This window comes from Phalacrocorax aristotelis, chromosome Z (assembly GCF_949628215.1).
Source record: "Phalacrocorax aristotelis chromosome Z, bGulAri2.1, whole genome shotgun sequence".
In the NCBI taxonomy this organism is placed as follows: domain Eukaryota; kingdom Metazoa; phylum Chordata; class Aves; order Suliformes; family Phalacrocoracidae; genus Phalacrocorax; species Phalacrocorax aristotelis.
Window position 1 is genome coordinate 65,164,923 of NC_134311.1, and position 22,360 is coordinate 65,187,282.

The 22,360-nt window shown below is 36.9% G+C and overlaps 1 protein-coding gene across 1 annotated transcript in view; it reads left to right on the plus strand.

Moving 5' to 3' along the window:
• HCN1 (hyperpolarization activated cyclic nucleotide gated potassium channel 1) overlaps positions 1–22,360 on the plus strand; it is a 202,243-nt gene that overhangs the window by 168,643 nt on the left and 11,240 nt on the right. The window contains exon 6 of the mRNA XM_075079035.1: positions 10,845–11,085. Within this exon, the coding sequence (XP_074935136.1) occupies positions 10,845–11,085 (241 nt within the window). The remainder of the gene's footprint in view (positions 1–10,844; positions 11,086–22,360) is intronic.

The window sequence follows — 22,360 nt, forward strand, 5'->3', positions numbered from 1 at the left end:
TTGCATGTTTGTGCGCTCTGATCACTGTAATACATTTGAAGCAATGGATGGTGCCTTGCTAGAAGGCTAAACTGTTTTGTAGATAAAATAAATACCTGTGTGGTTATATATATTTTAAAGAAAAGCCACATTCTTTGTAATAATAGTTCCCATTTTAGCCTGGATTGCAGTTATTAGTTAACTGTGCAACTGAAATCTATTTAATATTTGTTTCTGTTATCTCATGAATGTCACATGTATTAAAAATCAGTTTATTTCATCGTGAGTTTTTTTCTTGTACTGAACTGAAAATGAGGAAGTAAAGATGTGTCTGTATCTATTAAGTAGGAAAAGAGTAGAACTATTGAGAATCAGTTGAAAAATACACCTGATGAGAGCATTATGCTATGGGATTTGTAACAGCTTAATGGGGAAATACAGTGGCTGGTACAGACATCCACAGTCCTTGCAACAAAAATCTAGCTACTTGTTGTACCACTCATTGCTACACATTGTATAAACACTTGTCTATTTATGAAAAAGCAAGTTTTCATAATCATCCCTGTTCCACCAGGATCGGAAAGTCTCCCAGCAGTAGGGGTCGGAAATGAAATAGCTCATGCTTTTTAGCACCTGGCACAAAAGAGATTCACTATTGAGAAGAAGCAAAATGCTGTCAATATTATGTGTGGACAGCTTAATATATAATAGACCTTGAGAGGAATTAAGAGGCAATGACATCTGCAGAGAAGCAGAAATGGAGGTGTATGTAGCTTGCTTTGTCATTCTCTGACACCAGATACATTCTTCATAACATTGATACTTACAGCAATAGGACCAACTTAGAATGTGAGAAAGAGGTTAATACCCTTCCTGAGCCATTATTTAAAGTTCATGGCTGGCCTATTTTTAGGCCACCATGTGAGAAGATGTTCACTGAAAATAGATACAGATCATGTGTCCTTGCAGAATATAGAACATCAGGACATTTCATTTCCAAAGAACATAATTGGGGCTGGGAGCAGAATCTTCTTTCCTCTCACCTTTTTGCTTGTAGATTATAACTTCAGTTATGCAAGCACATGCGCTTACATGAGTTATATTAACCTCTAAATATTTAACTAAAACTAATTTGAAATATAGTTCTAATGGGACATGTTAATTAAACTGATCTTTTTTTCATTATTAAGTGTACAAATATGTACATTTATACACATATATATACACCCATGTACACATATAAATATATGTGTGGGAGAGCATATATGTGCATATATATACACACATCCACAGACTTTCAGGCACATAGATGCGAATGCATGTGTCCAAGATGTATGTGTGAGAAAAATACTGTATAATACTCTTTTGATATCTTTGCCTATTACTAAGTACATACATTGCATTATGTACTCCAATATGGTCTTTATGCTTCTCACTGTTACAGTATATGTCAACATATATTTCTTACGCCACCAGTCTATGTTTATAATAAGTTACCTTAAAATGAACTGTAATGACAAGGGTTTTAAAGGCTCTCCTATGATATAAAATCAATAAAGATAAATGTGTTCATAAAAGTGGAGACTAAGACACAGTCTTAAGATAATTTGAAAATCTTTCTGAATAAATTATAGGAACATATTTCTTACAGAATTAATCCTCAGCCTATATTTAATTCATGAAGTGAGTAATGTAATTATACTTAAATGCTATTAATGGTTAAATAAATTTAAAACTTTGGGCAAGCAGATTAACTGAAATTGTTTTGAAAAAGAATATTTAACTGATGTAAAGAGTGTGGCACTGTCTGTGCACCTGCACCCTGTGGCTGCCGGTCTCATGCACAGCTGCTAATGGCAGTTCCCGAGTGCCCTGCTGTCATCAGGCCCCCTTGCTTTTAGTGCGTGTCTAGTCCTGGAAAGAAAGCACAAGCACAAATATTTAAGGCCTTAGTGATTGCATGCGAAGAGCAGGCACAGCATAATTAATAAAAGTAGGTAGCAGAAGGCTACAGGTGTCTCCCCTGGTTTCTTGTTTATTATTTCCATAGCCACTTCTCCATACTCCCTAGAACAAAAATTTTCAGGATGTACAAATGCTGAGGATGTCCCATTCATCCTTGATCTGTCAAGTCTTGACCATGATTTGGCTCCTACTTGTAATGTGACTCTTTCTTTGTTACTCTGATACCATGCCATTATTGTTTGTCTGCCTACTGTTGTCTGATGCATTACTTTTACTCCAGCTGTTATTACTAATCCGCATTGACTAGCCTACTCCTGCCAGTTTGCCTTCTCTTTCCTCCACATGATGTGCTATTGAGGCTGTTCTTGCTGTCACCGTGCCTACTTTCACTCTTCAGAATTTCTTCCACTCTTTACACCTCCCATGCTATTTATGCATCTCTTTCCCCTGCATCTTCCAATACCCCTACTTAGCCAAAGTGGCACTCTCAAGCAAATTCTACCTTCAGGGATGCCTGGCTGTCACTCTACAAAGTTATTCCCAGAGGCTTCATTTTCATTTTTACCATCCAATGATATCTCTTCTGAAGCCAACTCTCCATGTCTCACCCTTACAACTGAGCATCATCCTCTTGTTTCACTGTAAAACTAGGCTCTAGAATCAGCACTTCCAGTATTTTTCTACTTCTGCATGCTTGCGCTCTGGCACAGCGGCCCGAATGTGGGTCATGAGCTCCTTACACTCATGTTGCATGTTGCTACTCATAGCATAACATCACTGAGCCCTTGTGCCTGATCCCTCTCCAGCACCCTTTTCAGTAGTCTCCTTTAGAAGGTAAATTCACATGGTCTCATAATTAGCTTGTCCCAGTTCCCATAGCAAAACAGTGATGAAGACTGATTCAGAATTAGAAAGGGATTGTGCATCCTCCTTATCTGTCTTTTTATATCCTTCTGTTATATATAGAAGTGTACATCTATACCTGACATTGTAGATATTCTAGCACATACACAGGCATTCAGGGTTCTGTCACACATTTGTCTAAGAAATCGAAACAAATCTCATTGTTTACAAATGCTGTTTATCGCCACTTTAAGATGCAGATTATACATAGTGTGGCAATGTTTAGATTTTGTGCATTAAAGTTAGGCGTTTGCTGTTTCTCCCATATCGTAATGTAGAGTAGGCCTTCATTCAATAGTTACAAATCAAATTAGATGCAAACAGAAATGTACTTAAAAACTCTAAACATAATTTCCATGTGGATATTTCAACCTCAGTGAACTGAGATTTTCTGATATACTCAGTAAGAATTCATTTAAGCCAATTAATAGTTTTATAGAGAGAGGCTTTGAACCAATGGGATTTTCATTCATAATAAGAAGTAAGTGTTAACCTAGCAATTAACAAGATAACAGTATTTCTGATCCAGAGCTCTTGGAGAATTTTAAAATAACTCAGTGAACAAATCACCACTGATTTTTAAATAACTGTTTTCTTCGTTGTTGTTATTACTGTGTCAGCTAAACCGTACACATAGGGTGTAGATAAAGCAGATTCTCTTGAGAACTACCTCCTTGATGACTCAATTATTTTGGCCATTTGGGTTGCTGTACACAGGGTACTGAAGATGGGAGGAGGGGACAAAGAGGAAGGGATGGGATGGCAGATGGAATTTCTTACCTGTTGCAGAACTTACAATAAACTCTCCATGGAAGCATTTCTAGTTTCAATTTCTCATCTTGACCAAACAAGTGCAAATCAGGAATAAGTCAACACAGAAATTCATATCCAAGCCACAATATCTAAGATATTATTTTGTAAATACTATAGTATTAGTCAGTATAACACACAAGCTTACACAGACAGAAACGGGAATGAAGATATTTGGTTACTCAGGGGCAGAAAACCATAATAGTGATTGTTAAATACATTTGTAAATTGCAGTTTATTTATTCAGTTACTAAAAGGGAACAGTCTCTACAGCAACTGCTGTACTGTACAGCACTAGTTCCATATTACCTTCTGTAATGAACTGTGAGTGTTTTTTCGCTAAGAGCATTCAGGAAATTTGTCCCGCAGTACAGTTCAGAAAGGAAAACCTGCAAGAAGTAGAGGTTGGTCAACTGGCCTGAACTTTTAAGTACTTACGTGGATTATCAGGACTTCTCAGGCTTTTGAAATTAGACTGGCTATCTCACAATTTCAGACTGCCTTAGAAGATTGCCTGTATCGCTGTTCTCGTTTTGATGCTTCTCATCCTTCCCAGCTGGAAACCAAACTTAAGAGGCATAGAACATTTCAGAACATTGAAGAAGTTGAGAGCTAAATTCCCTTTAAAAGCTGCCCAGTTAAGGAATGGATGGACAGTTGGGTGAATGAAAGGTGGATAGATAGCGTCTTTTTTCTTTCTTTACTTCTTTGTTTTGCTCTTTTTTAATCTTCTAAACATAATGGAAGATCCAGAGAAGAGAATCATAAGGTGCACAGAACTGCTCTCCCTTAAGCTCCATTAAATCAGTTATCAAGCTGGGAAAAAGATGGATATCAGACTGACTTTACTGGAGGTTTGGTTGAACCATATATCCTAAAAAGTATTATTCTGTCTATATTTTAATTTAATGAAATAATAATTCTGAAGCATAAAAATGCATATAAGAAGTTGAATAGAAAATTCTTATCAAGTAGGGAATGATAGAAAAGTATGCAGAAGGCCAACATTTAATCAATGAAGCCAAGAAAATATAATTGGTCAAACCTATATCCCTTCTGCTTGCAAATGCATAAAAAAGATTGGTTTCTCTTAGGAGACAGCAATGCTAGCTACCATATGCTTTCTTTAAGGCTGACTTGTCTTGTACTGCGTTGATCAGAGCTAGGCAGGAAAAAAAAAAAAAAAAGCCTGCTTCAGCTCAGTTCTGGTAGAATTCAGGTAGAGGATTTCATTCATCATTTTTCTGGAAAGCATATTTGTTCCTCCCTTTCTTTGCCAGCCTAAGCTTATCTCACAACTGTCTAGAAAATTTTTTGCGTCTCAGCAATGGCTGTGCAGGTGTGCTGGAGGTCTTGGGGACCTGTGGGCTTTGAAAAAGTAAATACACAGGCTGGACGCTGGTTTTCAAGGGAACTGAGATTACGTGGACTGTTTTTGCCTTAAAGATCAGAGGTTTTTTCAGGTTTTGTGCTTTGTTGGTAGGTCAGACACATAGATTACCTCAAATCAGAGAATTATTGGGCTTTGAAATATATAGCCAAAGGGGCTAGACAGAATTTTTCTAAAATACATACACCTGCAATATCCAAATATGTTAACAGAATTACAAAATATCAAAGTCCTGAAGAAAAAAGAATTGTGTTTCTCAGTGGAGCTCTAGACATAAATGTTGGTATCCAAGAGTTACCATATTCATAAGTAAAATTTAAGCAGAGTCTCTGTGTTAAAATTTATCTATGTAATTGAAAAATGGAAAATTGTGGAAATCCCATTCAAAGAGAAAAATGTACAAAGTTATTATTACTTATATGAAAGCCTCTGAGCAAAATTTATTTTTAAGTCATACACCCTGTATAGATGGTTAAACAGAATGTGTCAAAGCAATTTCAACAATTACAGGTGTACCAGAAATTAAGTATATTGCATCCCATTGCCACATGTAGATTTTCTGGCATTAAACAAGGTGTGAGCTAATGATGTAGTCATTCCCTCAGTGGGGTACTAATCCTAGTCCTCCTGATTGCCTGCTATCATAAAACCTATAAGAACTTAATATCAATGAGGTGCCTCCTTTCTGCCAAAGTTGACTATAATTGACCAATGGGTTAAAAAATTACAAGAAATCGTGAACACATATAGAATATGCCTCCTGAAAACCTGCTTATACAACCCCAAATTCCTAAATATTCTGCTTTTTCCTACAGTCCTCTCTTAGTCATTTGCTCAGTAATTTCTCTTCTGTGAGTTATTTCTAAGAAGAAAAAATAGGTTTCTCAATAAAGTGAGTTCTTATTTTCAATGGCCAGGAAATTAAAACTGATTTAGTTTTTCATCCTTTGAAAGCAGAGTGTAAAGGAGGGACACTCAGAAAAAAATGTGCCTTGTTAAAGGTATGCACTAGAATTTTACAATAATATGTAGAATTGACCTAATGAAACTAAGCTATTTTTTGATGTAGTCATAAACAGGCTTTGGTGGCCTACATATAAGAAGGACATAGTTTGTAGATGGAAGTAGTACTTTTTATTAGCTCAGTTGGTTTAGTGGGAAAAAGCAAAGAACCTTTCAGGCATACCGATCTTCTAAGAGCTTTTTGTCTGCTTTTTTCTAGCAACAGCTTTTTCCAGTCAGTCTAACTAAAACACTATGTCTATCCAAAAATCTTCTCCTGGAGGAAAGGTCTTAAAAACTCTTACAGATTCCAACAGAGAAGGTGGCCGTCACAGTGCCCTAGTCACAGCTAGGTGAGCCTTGCGACTGCCTCTGTGATGTCTTGAGAGGTATCGGAGTAGTCATCCAGAAATATTGAACCCACACAGAATTATAATATCTGGTGCTTTAACATCAGTTTGAAAAAATAGCCAGGAAGGCCAAGATGAGTAATAAAACCAGTACGCTATAAAGGAGCAGGAACCAGGGTAATTACCTAAGTAATCTCTTACATAAAGCAGACTACTGCACCTTCGACTTAGTTCTTGTGTAACAGAGACCAATAGTGGAACTGATCCACACTTGCCCTGTGTAGGTCTGAATCACTCTTGCCCTTCAGCTACTTCAGCTATATAATACACTCCTAGCCCTTTCCTCAGGCTTTACTTGGTATTTTCTTCATGTAGAGGTGAGACAAAATCATTATTATTTTATTTAATTTAGATATCATATTTGGCAGCATAATCTGGTTCCAGTGTGGCTCCAAAGAATTAACTCAAAGAATATATGAGTGAAAGCTTCTTCTCTGGACAAAATATCAACTTTTAATTTGGCAGTTTGTTCTTTTGTTACCTCTCTTTTAAAACATAAAACTATTTCTCCTAATATGTTCTGAGTTACATAAAATGCGTTCATAATCTTTACAGTTTCTTACTCCCAAGAATTATATTTAAAGTAATATACAAGAATCTGAAATTGCAGGACTGCCTGTGATTAAGACTCAGGGAAATGTATTTTACTTGCTCTGAATGATCTCATATTTAAATAAAAGAACACTTCAAAGAAAAACAAAGCACTTAACAATGACACATTTCTTTCTACCTCAGTAATTTTCCACCTTCTAATGTCTTAAATAAGGAAAGTTTGTACTTTTGCATAAACTTTCACAGAAAACTAAACAAAATGAATGCATTACTAGGCTATAACAGCTGAAATTATCACAGCAGGGTGGTTTTGTAGCTACGTTGGCACCTTCATTAGGCAACTCAGGCTGAGCAGGTAATGTCTCTGTATGCATGGGTATATCCAGATATAAATTACATATTGAGAGAGAAAGGTGGGCAGAAGATTAAGCTTAGAGGATGTGACATTTCAAGGGTGAAAATCCAGCAACAAGAGTGTATTTGGTTGGGATTGCCAGGACGAGATGAATTTCTTTCTCGTTGGGCTGGACTGGCTCTGTGCAAAGGAGTCATGCAGGTCTGAATTCTCCCCTCTGTCTATATCATGCTCTCCTATGACGCTATTAAGATATAATCCTGATCACTTGTCTTGTTTTTACTAATTTACCTTTCGTTTACTTTGTCTGCCCTACTTCTCAACTTTCAGTCCAGATACCTTTTCTCCAGGTTTTGTGCTCTCATGCTCTCACTTTTTCAGGATTTTCAGTTCCTCGATCTGGTTTTAAAGTCAACCTTCCTAACTTCTTTTTTCACTTTCTTCTAGGTCTTTATGTTCCTTCTTTTTGTTTTCGTCCTATTCTCTCTTTCTTAACACTGCTCCACCTAGGTCTATTTTCCTCTTTCTTCCCAATCATGACTAGAATTGAACTTTCCGCTCTCCCAGCCTTTGCTGTGCTTCCCCACCAGCTTCTATATAATTTCCACTCAATTTTTGCTGTCTTTAATAATTCCCTTTCTCTGGCTTCTGGGTATACAAGATAAGCTATTCACTTTCAGAAACAGAAAACAAGCAGCAAGTCTGCTAAAAAGTCCCATAGCAAAGCAAGAAGTAATAGTTATTGCCAACTTTTCACCATCAGGCAAGACTGCTGTAAGGCAGTCTCATATGGAGCTGAGGATGTCTGGAATGCCTTATATGACGCCACGAGAATATACAGAATGTACTTGAAGGGGTAGCCTGGGATTAATCCTCTTGACTTAATGACTCAGCAGGATTCATTGATCTTGAATGCCAGTGACACCTACCTGGTAGCTCGCACCTTGCAGTGCTGTTGCTTGAGATAATTTTTGGATACAGGCAAACAGCAGCACATCTTGTATCAAATTTTCCATGTGTTTTTACAAGCAGGACTAGCTTGTGGGGAATATTTAAACTCTGATTGTGATGTCTGGGGAATGATAGTATTGTCCCATAGTGTTGCACCAGTAGCATCCATGCCTTTGCTTGCGCTGAGTGGGAGTCATAGCCAGACTGCTCTTCCTTTCTGTAAGTAGGAGTCTCCGAGTCATTACAAATCTCTGTGCTCTTTTCCTCACATCTGTTCTGTTTCCATTCCTGCCATCTATTCCTGTACATTTCAAGTTTCACGCAATCATGAAGAAGTCTGAATCTTGGTCTCAGATCCATCTCTTCCTGTCTTAATCCAGCCCATTTATGCTTAGCCACGAGTCTATACATGATGCAGTGTTTCAGGCATGCCAAAACACTCATAAGGGGAAGTTAGGGCAATCAGAGTGGGTGGAGTAGAGTGAGGCAATACAATGAAAAGTGATGCAAGAGGAGTGTTGTTCTATTTCCATCACTTATAAATAATTCTCAGATAAAATGTTCTTGGTGGAATCATATCCCAATGAATTCAACTGGAGCTTAGTGTTTGACTTCAAAGATTACTCTTCATACACTCTATCTTTAATCCAATAAGTCTGGAATTAAATCTGCATTAAATTGTAGTAATATAAAATTATATATTTTTTATATCTCCTTGGCTCATTCCAGAGGGAAAAAGAAGAGGGCTTAGACAGTGTTTATCTAAGTAATAGATGTGCTGCTCGTGAGGCCAGGGTTAAAGAGAATCTCTGTACTACCTGTTGTTAAGAATCAATGTTCATTTCTGCTTAGAGACACTTCTGTTTCCACCTTGCCATTATATAATGACACTTTATTGTGAGCTTGCCAGAAGGTATCATAAGTCTGTCCTAGGAGTAGCACTAGAAAGTAGTTTTGCCCTGTTTTTTCTTTCTTTAATGGAAAATAAGACATTGCTGGAGATAACAGCTTTCTGCTTCCCAGGTGCCTGGTGAGACATTTTGTTTCACATTATTTTCCAAGTTCCACAGGAATGATTTTGAGAGGATGTAATTTCTCTGGGGAAGGTGGTTGTTTCTTTGCTCTTAGATCATGTCCATGCTTCTTAATTGCCTCAGTAGCCAATGGCTTCCCTTCAAAGAGAGGTTCCCACCTCTTTCCCAGATGAAAGGGGACTGGTTTGAAGAACCCGTTATGGTTTCTTCCATATGGTAGGGGTGAGAGGAGAAGAAAGGAATGTGTCCAAACTGTGTACAAGTATATCTGAGCTTGCTGCCCAGAGAGCTGGCTGCATGGGATATATGAGATATATGAGACAGCAGATGCATGGAAGGTTGAAAAAGCAACTTCCAGAGGAGTGCAATGGGTCTCAGTCAAGGAGGTGAGAGCACTGGTAGGTGGGATGTCTCATTTACATCAATCACAAAGCCTTGGTTCATGTAAGAAATGCCAGGGATACTCCACGGACAAGGAAATTAGATTTAGTTTTCCAAAACAGTTAAGTGACTACTGGTTGTATTTTGCTTTTATTTGCTCTGTGTGCATTTATGTACAGATGATCATATGTGCTATCCCTGTCATGTTTGCATTGCTAACTAAGTAGATGTTGCCTGCCTGAGCCCCTCGCCATGTCTGATGCTGATTAGTCTCAGCTCTTTAATACACTGTTAAATCTGTATGAAAACCGACCATGTTAGTTTTCCTAAGACAAAGTAAGGTCTGCAAGAATGAGCTTGAAACTTTTTCAGAGATTGTTCAATTTTTTTTTTTTTTATTTAAAGCAAGTAGGACATTTATAGCTTTTTGGTTCTAATACTTTAATGTAGATGTGCTCATAGTTGGCTCTGTGAACGTAAATATTCTTGGTGGGAGATGCCCTTAAGGCCTGTAACACTCTTAAGAAAATAGCAGTGCTTTCTGCATATAAGGGTCTACTGTATATGCATTTCTTTGAAGGGCAGGGATGCATGCCTCTATGTTTATAAAATGAATTAAATTCTGGGAAGGAAATTTTTCTGTTGATTTAAGCTAGCCCTGCAGCTAACTGTAATGTACATTTATATTACCACTGGAGTTGTTCTGATCAGAAAGATGTTACTGATGTAATATTTAAAAACACAGGGCTTGCATAACTATCTCCTTTTCCAGTTATTGCAGCAGCTAATCTTGTTGTCAGGCAGTGTATTTCCTATTTAATTTTTATTTTTCTGTCATATTTTTGCCTTTAAAATCCAAGGGGAATAATGAATAGTGTGAAAAATTGCCTGAGGAATACAAATCAGACTGCACTGTTCTTTCAATCACTTCACTAGAAACACATGAAAATATAATTAAAAGATTAAAAAATTAGGCACAGAGAGAAACAGAAAAGTCCAATATGAGCATAAAGAACTTCTTTGTGAAGAAATCAGAAAGTCTTTTTTTCAGTGCCCATCACACGGTATATATTTGCTGACCATTATTATCATTATGTTTCCTTCCCATTTAGGAAATTGTCAACTTCAACTGCCGGAAGCTCGTTGCTACAATGCCTCTGTTTGCTAATGCAGACCCAAATTTTGTGACTGCCATGCTAAGCAAACTGCGATTTGAGGTGTTCCAACCTGGAGATTATATTATCCGAGAAGGGGCTGTGGGTAAAAAGATGTATTTCATTCAGCATGGTGTTGCTGGTGTGATCACCAAGTCCAACAAGGAGCTGAAGCTGACAGATGGCTCTTACTTTGGAGGTGAGTAGGAAAAAAATGAATGATAACATTGGAGTGAACACACTAGAACAAAACATGTCCAGATATCAGACACATAGTGACATCAGTATAAGTCTACTGAGTGTCCTTCCTGAAATTTGAAGTTATTTTGAACTTAGAGCACTATTATTTAACAAACAGTATTTAAATAAAAATATAATAATTTGCATAGTACTTTAATAGCTATTTAAAGATAAATAGGATTCATATTTTTTTGAAAAGGGATACAATTTTTGAATCATAAATGCAAAGTACTTCTAAAAGGTAAAAATCACTGTAAGAACTACAGAATTAGGCAGTGCATAAAAGACCATTATTTATATACGATATTTTGGTATTCATGAATATTTCAAGCTATTATTAGTGCTTTTTCAGTGAATTTTAGCACAGAGCAATGTTTATCCTTCTAGTATACACTATGAGAAACTGGACTCCCTATTTGATTAGACAGCTCTCCAACAGATGTGTATTAATAAAAGCTAGACATGAATTTTAATCCAAATTAAAATCATCTTGTAATCCTAATGAAAAATAGGTTTTCATTTAAATGAAGGCATCTGAATATTTATATTCTGATGAAAAAAAAAGTCTTTTTTTACTTATAATAATTGACGGGTATGAAAATGTTTTTCTTTGTGACTGTAAATTGTCTTTGTGCAATAGAATAGGTGTCTGCTTCCATGAGTAGCAGCCAGGCTGATTTCCAGGAGCTGATTGAACATTTGCCTGTACCACTGCTGCCCATGACGGTTACAGTTAGTTGGTCATTGTATTAATTTTCTGTTGAATCTCATGAATCATCTCAGAACTGAGTCAAAAGCTTTTTAGAAAATGTTCAACTGAAAGCCTAATCAGTGGCATTTAGCTGGTGTATAGAAGAGGGAAGCTTAGAAAAGTGAATTGGGCTCACTGTTTGAATTGGGCTATAGAGCTACTTACTAATCCCATTTTAGAAAAATACACGAAAGCTACTCCCTACTGATCTGGCCAGCAGGCCTTGTCACTCTGAAGTAGCCTCTGCAAGGTGATTTGTACCAGTATTTGTAGAAGCACTTCAGTAAAGAGGTCTTGTGCTTATCCCACGGGCTTAAACTGTAGATGCTGAAGACAGAAGATTAAGGAGAAAGAAAAGGTAAATGCTGAGGATGAAGGAACAGAGCAACCTTCATCTTGGTCTCCTCTATGCTTAGCACTGCCCCAGTTTGTGAAAATGAATTTGCAGGAGCCTGCGTACTGAATCTGACCATAACACTCCTCTGAACCAGCAGAGGATCAGAGGAGATTGTACATGGAAGTATTTTACATAACTGTCAGCCTGTTGTTGCAGTGCAAACGACTACTTAGCTCATCCTGTTCATCCACTACCCTTCTTAGCAGGTGTGCAGATGAAAAACAGGCTACTATTTGCAATACCCAGACACCACGAGAAATTATTACAGTGCATACCAAAGCAGTTTTACTCATCCAAACTGCAGCTGGGATGAGACATGGGGTGCAAAAATGGGGGCAAATGCAACAAAAGCATAACAGCTGCTGGGGCAAATGGGAGATAATTGCTGCTGCTGGATGTAGCGTGGAAAGGAGAGACAAGGAGAGGAGAAGAGAGGAAGGGTGAGCACACAGGAAGAGAGAACCTCAGAAGGGAAGTGCCCTAAGACCCAAAGTGTTGTGATTCAGATCTGTTTTAACAAATTATCTTACAGCATTGTGAATTCCCAGAAGGGAATTTCAGACTCTGGAGAAGAACGACCTATTTGACTGCAGCTGAAGAGAGTGTAAACAAGCTGCACATCAGATAACTGTGAATTGAAAAGGTTTAGTTTGTCAAAGCAGCAAATCTCTTTAAATATTCTTTATTTACAAATAAAATAAAAGAGATACTAAAAATCTCTTTTGAATATTCTTTTCTCTTTGGAGAAGATGCTCTTTCCCTGAAATACACATCAGAATCTGAGTGAAGCTTCCAGACCAAAGCAGACACAAGAAATGTTGCAAAGTGAAACAGTAACAATTTGGAAGAATAAGCCTGTGTTCAAATCCTAAGACCAATAACACCTTTTTTGCATAATGGAGACACACAAAATCTGAGGCTGAGATATTAGCTAGGAAGCTGCAACTTGTAACTTCAACTGTATAGCTCCCAAGTCTAACACAATAAATCAATATCAACACTTCTATTCTTACAAGCAAGGGAAGAACACATACGTGGGAAGGCTGTGCCATACCTAAGTGGATCCTTTTTCAAATTTTAAATGTCTTATGAATTGGAAGTTCCTAGTCCCAGCCAGAGATACTAACTGGGATGTCAGATACGTTCCAGAACTATGTTTCCCAGAGGCCCTGGCTCTGGGGTAATTTGGGAGGAGTCCCTGGAGAGGCAGACTCGCCTCCAGAACTCACGGAGGGATTCACCAACATCCTACCTTGGATGTGGAAAACATTCATCAAACTTAAAATATGTAAAATGTTTGGATTAAGGTTGGACTAGATGATCCCTGAGGTCCCTTCCAACCTGTGATTCTGTGATTCTGTGATATTGAGAACATTGTATTAGTAGAAAGCTTCTGACACCCCGAAGTTGTAGGAGAACTGGAGGTTAGCATGAAAGCCAAGAATTAAGAACCAAAGCAATGTCACTAATATTTGGGAGAAGCTTGAATGGAGACTGTTGGGAGAGTGAGAGCCTGGAAAACCAGAAGTTGTAGTAGTAAAGAGAGGAAGGAGCTGGAGATTTGAATACTGAGATGCTGTTGAAAGTTTAAATTGTCTTGCCTGATCTTTGCTCTTAATTAAAAAACAGGCTTTCCTAGGCATCTGGGTGTTATAAGTCTCACATGAAACTAGATAAACTTTACAATTGCTTGGAAATTCTTCTCAAATGGATGTGCCTGGATAATCATCAGTGAAACAGATTAATCAGACTACACTTCACCTCTGCTTTATGATCTCTGTTGATTTTTGAGGGAGGTGCAGAATGGTGACTGTACAGAGACCTCCCTAGACCTGGGTTTTATTACTCTGCCTCTTTCCTCACCTGTGCTCACCAGTTTCTCCTTTCTGGAGGGAAGGAGTAAGTACCACAGAGATCTTGTGGTTTGTTTGTTGGTATTCCTGTGGGAAGAACATCCTATACCCTGTCTTGTGAGTTCATAAACATAATCTTCCTGAACTTGGTGCGCAGGAGCATTACTTAGCCCAGCAGCATGTAGGATGCTAATTTTCATCCCAACAAGTTTTTTTCAGACTGCTGATTGAAAGATATTATCATCCTATGTATCTACTCCAAGTATTAGTAGGAATTTGAAAGTAATTTTTCTACCATTCTTTTTCCCTCGGCCATGTGCCCCCTCCACCCTCGCCCCCTCTCCTCCTTTGATGGAATGCACAAAATGTGTAAGGGACCCTGTGAGAAATTGTGGCTGGTCTAGTCTCCCTCAGATCTGCAGTCAACATACTAAAATGAAAAATCCCCCAATTGTGAGATGGTAAATATGTTCAGAAAAAAGTGTGATTTGAGATTGACTATGTTCTTTCAAACCTTTCAGTAATGACCACAGAAGAAATGTTTTAAAGAGAGTGCCATAAATTATATCTTGAATAGACATGGACCAGTGGAAGGATTGTTTCGTAACGATTCATGACAGTCCATTTTCCTCTGCCTTTTACCGGCATTTAAAGAAAACAGTAACTTTTTATTGCCATAACTTAGAATCCCTATCCTCACATGGTGTGCTTGCAAGAGTTTTTATAGAAGGGACAGGAATTAGGCAATGAAGAATACATGAAGCTAATTTTCACTTTATTGTGCAGTTATATAGCCATTTCTACATCATTGAAATTACATAAGCCACAGTTACCAGTGGAGAATGCCAGGGTTTTAATACTCTATGGCTCCTTTCATTGGATTCTCCAGGAAATACAGAAATACTCATTTTTCCTAAACGTCTATGAATTATTTAATATCTTCCTTCATTTGTTCCCTGTTTTCTAAAATGTATTCTAAATCCCTGTTATTAGGAATGGGATGGCTGCTACTTCCAGCAAAACAGTAAACTCATCTTTTCTCATTACAAATAAAAGAGAAACTTCTCCCACTGAGACTGACACAGTTTTCATATGAGGGGAAACAAGGTTGCTGTCAATGGAAAATATGACCTTCTCCTTCTAGCTGCTTCTGTAGGATGGGCAGGAAGAGTAAAATGTGAATGAAGAAGGCCAGGACAGAGTCGATGGTCAGGGCTATGTAACACATAGGACAAAACATAGGGGAATTCAGAAGAGCATGGTGAGCAAGATGGAGGTCAACAGAGAGAGGACTATGTGGGTAGAAGTCAGGTTGTGAGTAGTGCAAAGAAATGTAAGAGGAACTGCAAGTGCAGGGCAACGTCATTGTCATGAGATTGATGGGAAAGGAAAGAAAATGCAAGGTGCAACAGGACATCTGAGTAAGACTGAAGCAACCTTCAGAAGCTGGAAAGGAGTGGGAAGGTGCTTACACCTATCCTTTTTGAACAGCAGGTAGAAGAACCTGACTGCATGTGTGTTCACAGCTAAGTTGAATTGCAAGCTTCATGGACACACTTGAATTCAGCCTTCCTGGGATGGAGAATAAAAATCAGGAGAGAGATGAAAAATGCAAGCAACTGTATTTAGAGGGTGTTGTGATAACTAAATTATTTATTTTTTTGTCATGTGGTCCATGTTTTGAGTATCTGCAGTTACAATACTGAAGTGTAGTCTTTGATAAGTACATAGCAGTGGAGAACGAAAGCTACGCAATCTTTTTGTCTGTCTCAGTGCATATTTTTTTTTCTCTTCTTTAATACCTCAGTAGTTTAAACTCATTTATGCTATAATCCCAATAGTAAATGGTAGGGAGAAAATGTCCTGTTCCCCTCCAGCTGCCAGCCCCGTGGAGTCAGAGGAAATACTCTGGGCATGCAGTCCTGATCCAGCTAAGCTCATGATGAACGACCTTTTTGTGTAACCGGTGTGTTATAGTGGTGCTGACATGTCTACAAAGAGAAAAAGAAAGGAATAAATCCAGCACTACCCAACCAGTAAGGCTCAGCACAATTTAAGAAAAAGGAGGATTTCTGGGAACATGTTCAGGACTCTGCTGTTACTTCATTTTGTTTCTTGCTGGTGGACAAAGGACTGATTTTTCACTGTGGTCTCATCCTGCTCTTGCTGTAGTCACTGGCAAAATTCCTCGCAACCTCAAAGGACACAAGATAAGACTTGTGAACCTGCTAGCTTTTCCTTTCTCCATCTGTTTTCCCACCTGTGTTTACACAGGCTTTCCTTCATTCAGCAACCCAGACGTCTGTTCCAGGAAATTATAACCCTTTTTTGTCTGTATTTAACAGATACTGTATTAGAGCTGAAGGAATGCTGATATTGCTAGGGAAATCCAAACCGAGTGAGTAGGAAGTGTAGGTATATTTTTCTGAATTAGGTCTTAGGCCCCATGGAGGTTTCATTGTGTTTGCAGTTGGAAGGAGTTTCCTAGTTCCAGTAGATAAGTGTGCAATAATTCATGGTGCCTGTTTTGTGATGTGTCCATTGCAGTTCCCCCTCACAGTGTTCTTTCTGCTTTATTCCCGCATTGAGAATCCCAGTGGAATCACACCACTGGGAGTCATTCAATAAATCAATTTGTAGAATAACTAAAACTAATGTTGCTGAAAAATAATTTTTTCCATGAGTTTCCAGGTATGTTGAACATGAAGAAGTGCATGTGAATTTTTAAAACTCTTTTTATGATATGAGAGTTGCTGAGTGTGAATATGAATAAGAAAATGTAATAGTCTACATCCTACATTGTAATAAGAGGCAAATACATGTTTTATTTTACTTATTCAAATGCAGATATCACTAACTGTGCTGAATATCATCATTCACACATAAATCTGATTCTTATCCCCATCTTCCCCAAATATGTCCCAGAGACATACTATGACATCTTTTCTTTTTTGGTTTATTTTTTTAATAACATGTAGTTCATGGAATAATTTAGATTTTTAAATGTTTTATTTTGCTTAAATTATATAGTACGGCTTTAAAAGTTATCCTTCCACACTTGAAATTCTAATAAATTGTATTTTACATTTGCTTCAGCTTGTAGAAGGCCAATTAGACAGAACTTCTTTGACCTACCTATTATTTATGGAGCTTTTCCCCATTTTGGAACAGCAGCTGTCAGTTTATTTTAGACCAGTGCAGTGGAAAATAATACAATGGAAATGTTGAGTCACTTTAAATTATATTTTGCCACTTTTTTTTTTTCCTGGGTACACTCTAGGTACTTCCTTTTGAGAGACTACTTTTAAAGATTTGCACTGTAATACTATAAACAGAGAAAGATCTGTTAAAGAGTATGGCCACTAACTGCTTTACACATGGACAATGATATGATATACAGTTTTACATTTTGAAAAAAAATACTGCATGAGACTACTCCTTATTCAAGGTAGTGGTGAATTAAGTCTCTCGGTATTCATACTCCAATCAAAATAATTAATTATAAGTAGCCTCCCTGAGGTGTGAGTGTTCACATTCATAATGGCAAGTACACAGTTAAGTGCTTCAGGGGAGGATGATCTCCAGACCTCCATACCGACTCATTCTTAAAATACTTTTCAGGTGGACAGTATAGAACATTTTTCTAAAAGTATTGTCTGCAAGAGATCCTAAAAATGAAATGTCTTTTTGGCACAAACTAGTCTTCCATTTTGAGGACACATTTCCTCATGATATAGCATAATTTCTTGTTCTGCATTATGTTGTTTTTTTGACACCATATTTTATACAACAAATATTATGCAATCAGAAGAACTTCTTGCTGTTCAGACAGACTATTATTTTTTAAAGTCCAAGCGACTTTTTGAGAAATAGAATGAAAATAACTCTGATGCTAAAAGATAGATAGAATTTGGTTTGGTTTTAGGAGGTTTATTAATTAGCAAAGGTAAATATAAATTTAACAATACTAGTAATAATTCTCGCTATCTAAATAAAATAGTTTTCAAACCAAATTATAATTCTAATTCTGTGAATTCATGAACAGTATACATTTTTAATTTAGACTTTATAAATAAAAGAACTAGACATGAGCAAAATACCACATCAACATAGCTTGGAAATCTGAGGTGGCCAACACAGATAAGCCAGAACATGATTTTGCAAGTACCTTCAATTTTGCGCAGTAGAATTTAAACTAAATATTTGAGTTTAGATTAAATATTTAATCTGAATATTTAATTCAGGACTGGCAGTCTCTGATCATTTGTTTAATAATTTAATAGAAAAAAGTGAAGTGCAATAGATTTACAGTCCACTTAAATTCAAGTTCAATAGTTTAATTTGTAACTGTTGTTGTTTGCCAAACTCAAGATGACAAGAGCATAACACTGAAGACATAAGGAACAAAGTGGCTTTTTTCAACAGGGAATAAGCATCCATCTGAACAAAAGTAGGCACAAATGAATTACATAAAATCACTTTCAGCCTTTGACCCAGCCAGTATGAGAGCTAAATTTCTACTTAGGCACATTATTTTAGAAGTAAGCTTAATTATTATTTTTGTAAAATAAAATATCAGTCAAATTATGGGCTTTTACAAGGTAATAAATAGACTACCTTACTATCCCTTGGTAGAAAGAACACTTCATTAAAGTAGAATATATGGATGCTTCATAATAAATAGGACTGAAGATAAAATAAGGACTTGTGGTTTTATTTTATATAATGGTCCTAGGCTTCTGTTCTGTCAAACAGAGCTTTCTCAGAATAATTTGATTTAACAATAGAAAATAGTCAGGATGTAAGGAATGTTACTGGCCTCTGTTTGCTCTAGTCATGAAAACTTGGCCACAGCTATTTTCAGTACCGTCAGATAGGAAAAAGAAAAGACAGGTCGGGATGGAACATAAAATGTCTCTGGTCATATAAGATGCCACTTTTTATAAAGGCAATTGTATTCTGACCATGTATATTTGGCTCTCTTTCTTGATGTAGAAGTAATTATGACTAACAACTTTTCTGAAAATAATTCAATTATACTGTCGATATGTATTAAGTATATTACATTAAAATATGTTTAATAGTGTATTAACATTAACTTTACAAGAAATACAAGGACTCAAAAGCATCCAGTTATGTATCAGTCTTGTCAAAAATTACAAAAGTCATTAGAGAATGACTAAAATGTATTGGCTTATTGCATCCAAATGTGCCTTGAAAATTAATATATGCTCAAAATGTTATTTTCCTTATCAATATTTACTAATATCACAGCAGATAATATTTTAAAGGCTCTGCCAATTTGTTTTAATGAATTTGACACGGAAATAATAAGAGGCCTGCTCTGAGTAAGTCTCAAAACATCCAAATTATCACACTGTTTTTCTCAGAGCTGCTATAAAGTAGTGTGTTAAGCTTTATTCAAGGAAATGGACTTAAAAGAACAAGAGTTGTTTCAAGAAGCAGACTTCTCATAGGTAGGCAGCATAAAAGACAAATTTGGGACAAAGTAAAGAAAGGATCATGCTTTTAGGCTTGAGGACAAACCCTAAATAAATACGAAACATATTTTAATATATGTATTCCTCTATAAATCCTATCAAAGTTTAGCTCAATGAATGTTAGGCAATTCTTTTGATACAAATAAGGTTTCCCCCAGGAAATTTGTGCTGTCTCCAATGAAATAAATGTACCTCTCTGCCAATTAGAAATACTGTTAGAAAAAAAAAAAGACTAGAACCTCTTTAATTAGACCACTTACTGTACCAAATATTTGACATATATGCACAAAGGTTAAGCAAATTAAGGCTTGGGAGGGAGACCTCTAGGGAAGAGAGTAAAAAAAGAAATATAGCAAAAGAACTAATCAACTTTCACCTGTATTTTAGCTCAGGAAGATGGTTATAAAATGCCCATCATGGATACCTGTCTCCAGCTGCTTCTAAGTTGTCTGTCTTGAATGTTGATTCTTGTCTCAGACTAGCTTTGGAAACAAACCCTCCTTCTTCCAAATGTGGGGATTGTGTCCCAAGGATAACATTCTGGATAAAAGGGACTGGTAAAATAATGTTTGTGAGGGTGCTCATATCCCTTATTATCTACTTCTTTTTCCTACTGACCATTTCTTTCCTCAAGAAGACTAAAACCCCTATTATTGCTATTGTCTATTGCACCTTGTTATTATGTCATCCTCAAACATAAAAGCAAACACTCTTTTCAGTTATCTTCCCCTCTTCACATATACGGCATGATAAATATGGGAAATCTTCATGATGGTGAAATTATCTCAGCTGGTAAAGGTGCTGGCAAGCAGGGATAGATATTTGCAAACAGGAATAATGTTCCTAACTTGCAATGAGGGGAAAATTCCACAAGTCAGGAAGCATGAGTCTCTAGCTTACTGAACGAAATACATTTTTGTATTTTAATTGCTATATTAGTAGAGGTTTAATTAATCTTTTTGTAATCTTTTTCTGTTTAAAACATTGACAATTTCAACCTTGCTGGTTAGGGCACAGTTTCTATTTCTTCTATTTGTTCTGTAAAATAAAATAAAATAAAATAAAATAAAAATAAAATAAAATAAAATAAAATAAAATAAAATAAAATAAAATAAAATAAACAATGAACATGCTGAGAGCTCATGTGTCAGAGTCTTCAGAGCCCGAAATTTCAAATTACTACAAATAGACAATAAAAATGCGAAATTAACTAACCTGTTGGGGTTTTTGTTTGTTTTAATAAGATGACTAGATAAGGGCAATAGCTATCACAAATAGATAAATTTAAATTAGGTTTAGGTAAATAGTTCAAGAAGTGTCAGGAGACTCAAACTAAGACATTAAGGAAGTTGTTCTGGACCCTTAAATGTAATTGGCCATTTTCATTCCCTCTTCAAAGCAGTAACTACTCAGCAGTGTATCCAGGCCTCCTTCATGAACCCTCTCCCTGGTTGATGAACCCAGATATTTGAAAGCAACTATACAGACAATTGTTGTTGGCATTTTTTAAATTAAGAGGTCATGCAGGCAGTGTCTGCTATTGCTCACTCTGGCAGACTCAGACTGACTTGTCTGCAATTCTGTATTTAGTGTATATAAGGTGGGAAAAGGAGTAGTATTTGCGCAGCTTTCTTTTGGACATTCCAGATTACAAACCTGGCTATAAAAGACAGTAATTGTCTCAGTTTTCCTTCCTCCTTAAGTTCTCTCCTTTGCTGCAGGAATGTTCCTGTTGAGCAGTGACTGTATTTTAGTTTCTTAACTATAGGACTGAATTCAGAGTTAGATGTTATCTGAGTCTTTTCATTTCCATCCACTCCATAGATCTGGCCTTTCAGGGTATCCCTTCATTTTTTTTCCTCCACAGCTGTGACTAAAGTCAATGCAAATACTGTTTTGCAAAACAACCACAAAACAAGATCTGCACAGCTATGTGGCATAGCATTTAAGTTTGGTTTTGGTTTTTTTTTTTAAAAAATGCAATACTGAAACTCATTTAATTGCTGTAACCTACATTTTGACTAATTCTAAGAGCTGGTGGTAGTCATTTTAGTATCTATAACAGAAAGCAGCATATCCCTGGGTTTTCAATATTGTGCACTAGTGATAATATTTTGAAAGATAAAAAGAACACATTAAAAAGTTATAAAAATTAGATATATGCATTTTATGTTTTCCAGAGTTTAATAAAGAAAAAGGAAACAGAAATGCAGATGTTCATTAATCACATTTTTATCATATGAATCAACTTCTCCCTGTTTTCTGTATTAAAGATGGTTAAGTCAACATGGAACTGGGAAATTGCTCCATTTCTGAAAGAATGGGGTGTCAAGAAGCTTACTGATATTTCTTTTAAATTGCTTGAAGTTTATATAGTCCTTTCCTAAAGAAAAAAAAATCACATTACCTGTTGTAAAGTTGGGAGCAGAGTGCTTTGAGCTGAAGGTCCCTTCCTGTGACTGGCACACTAAGAAAGTGCCCATTAGCTAGTTCCTGGTCAGTGGACGCCTTCAGTAGCTTGAAGGAAATCAAGAACCATTGATCTTTGCACCATGCCAAAGAGTTGTTGTTATCACAGAATCACAGAATGGCAGGGGTTGGAAGGGACCTCTGGAGATCATCTCGCCCAACCCCCCTGCTTGAGCAGGCACACCTAGAACCAGGGGCACAGGACCACGTCCAGGCGCATTTTGAGTGTCGCCGGGGAAGGGACTCCACAGCCTCCCTGGGCA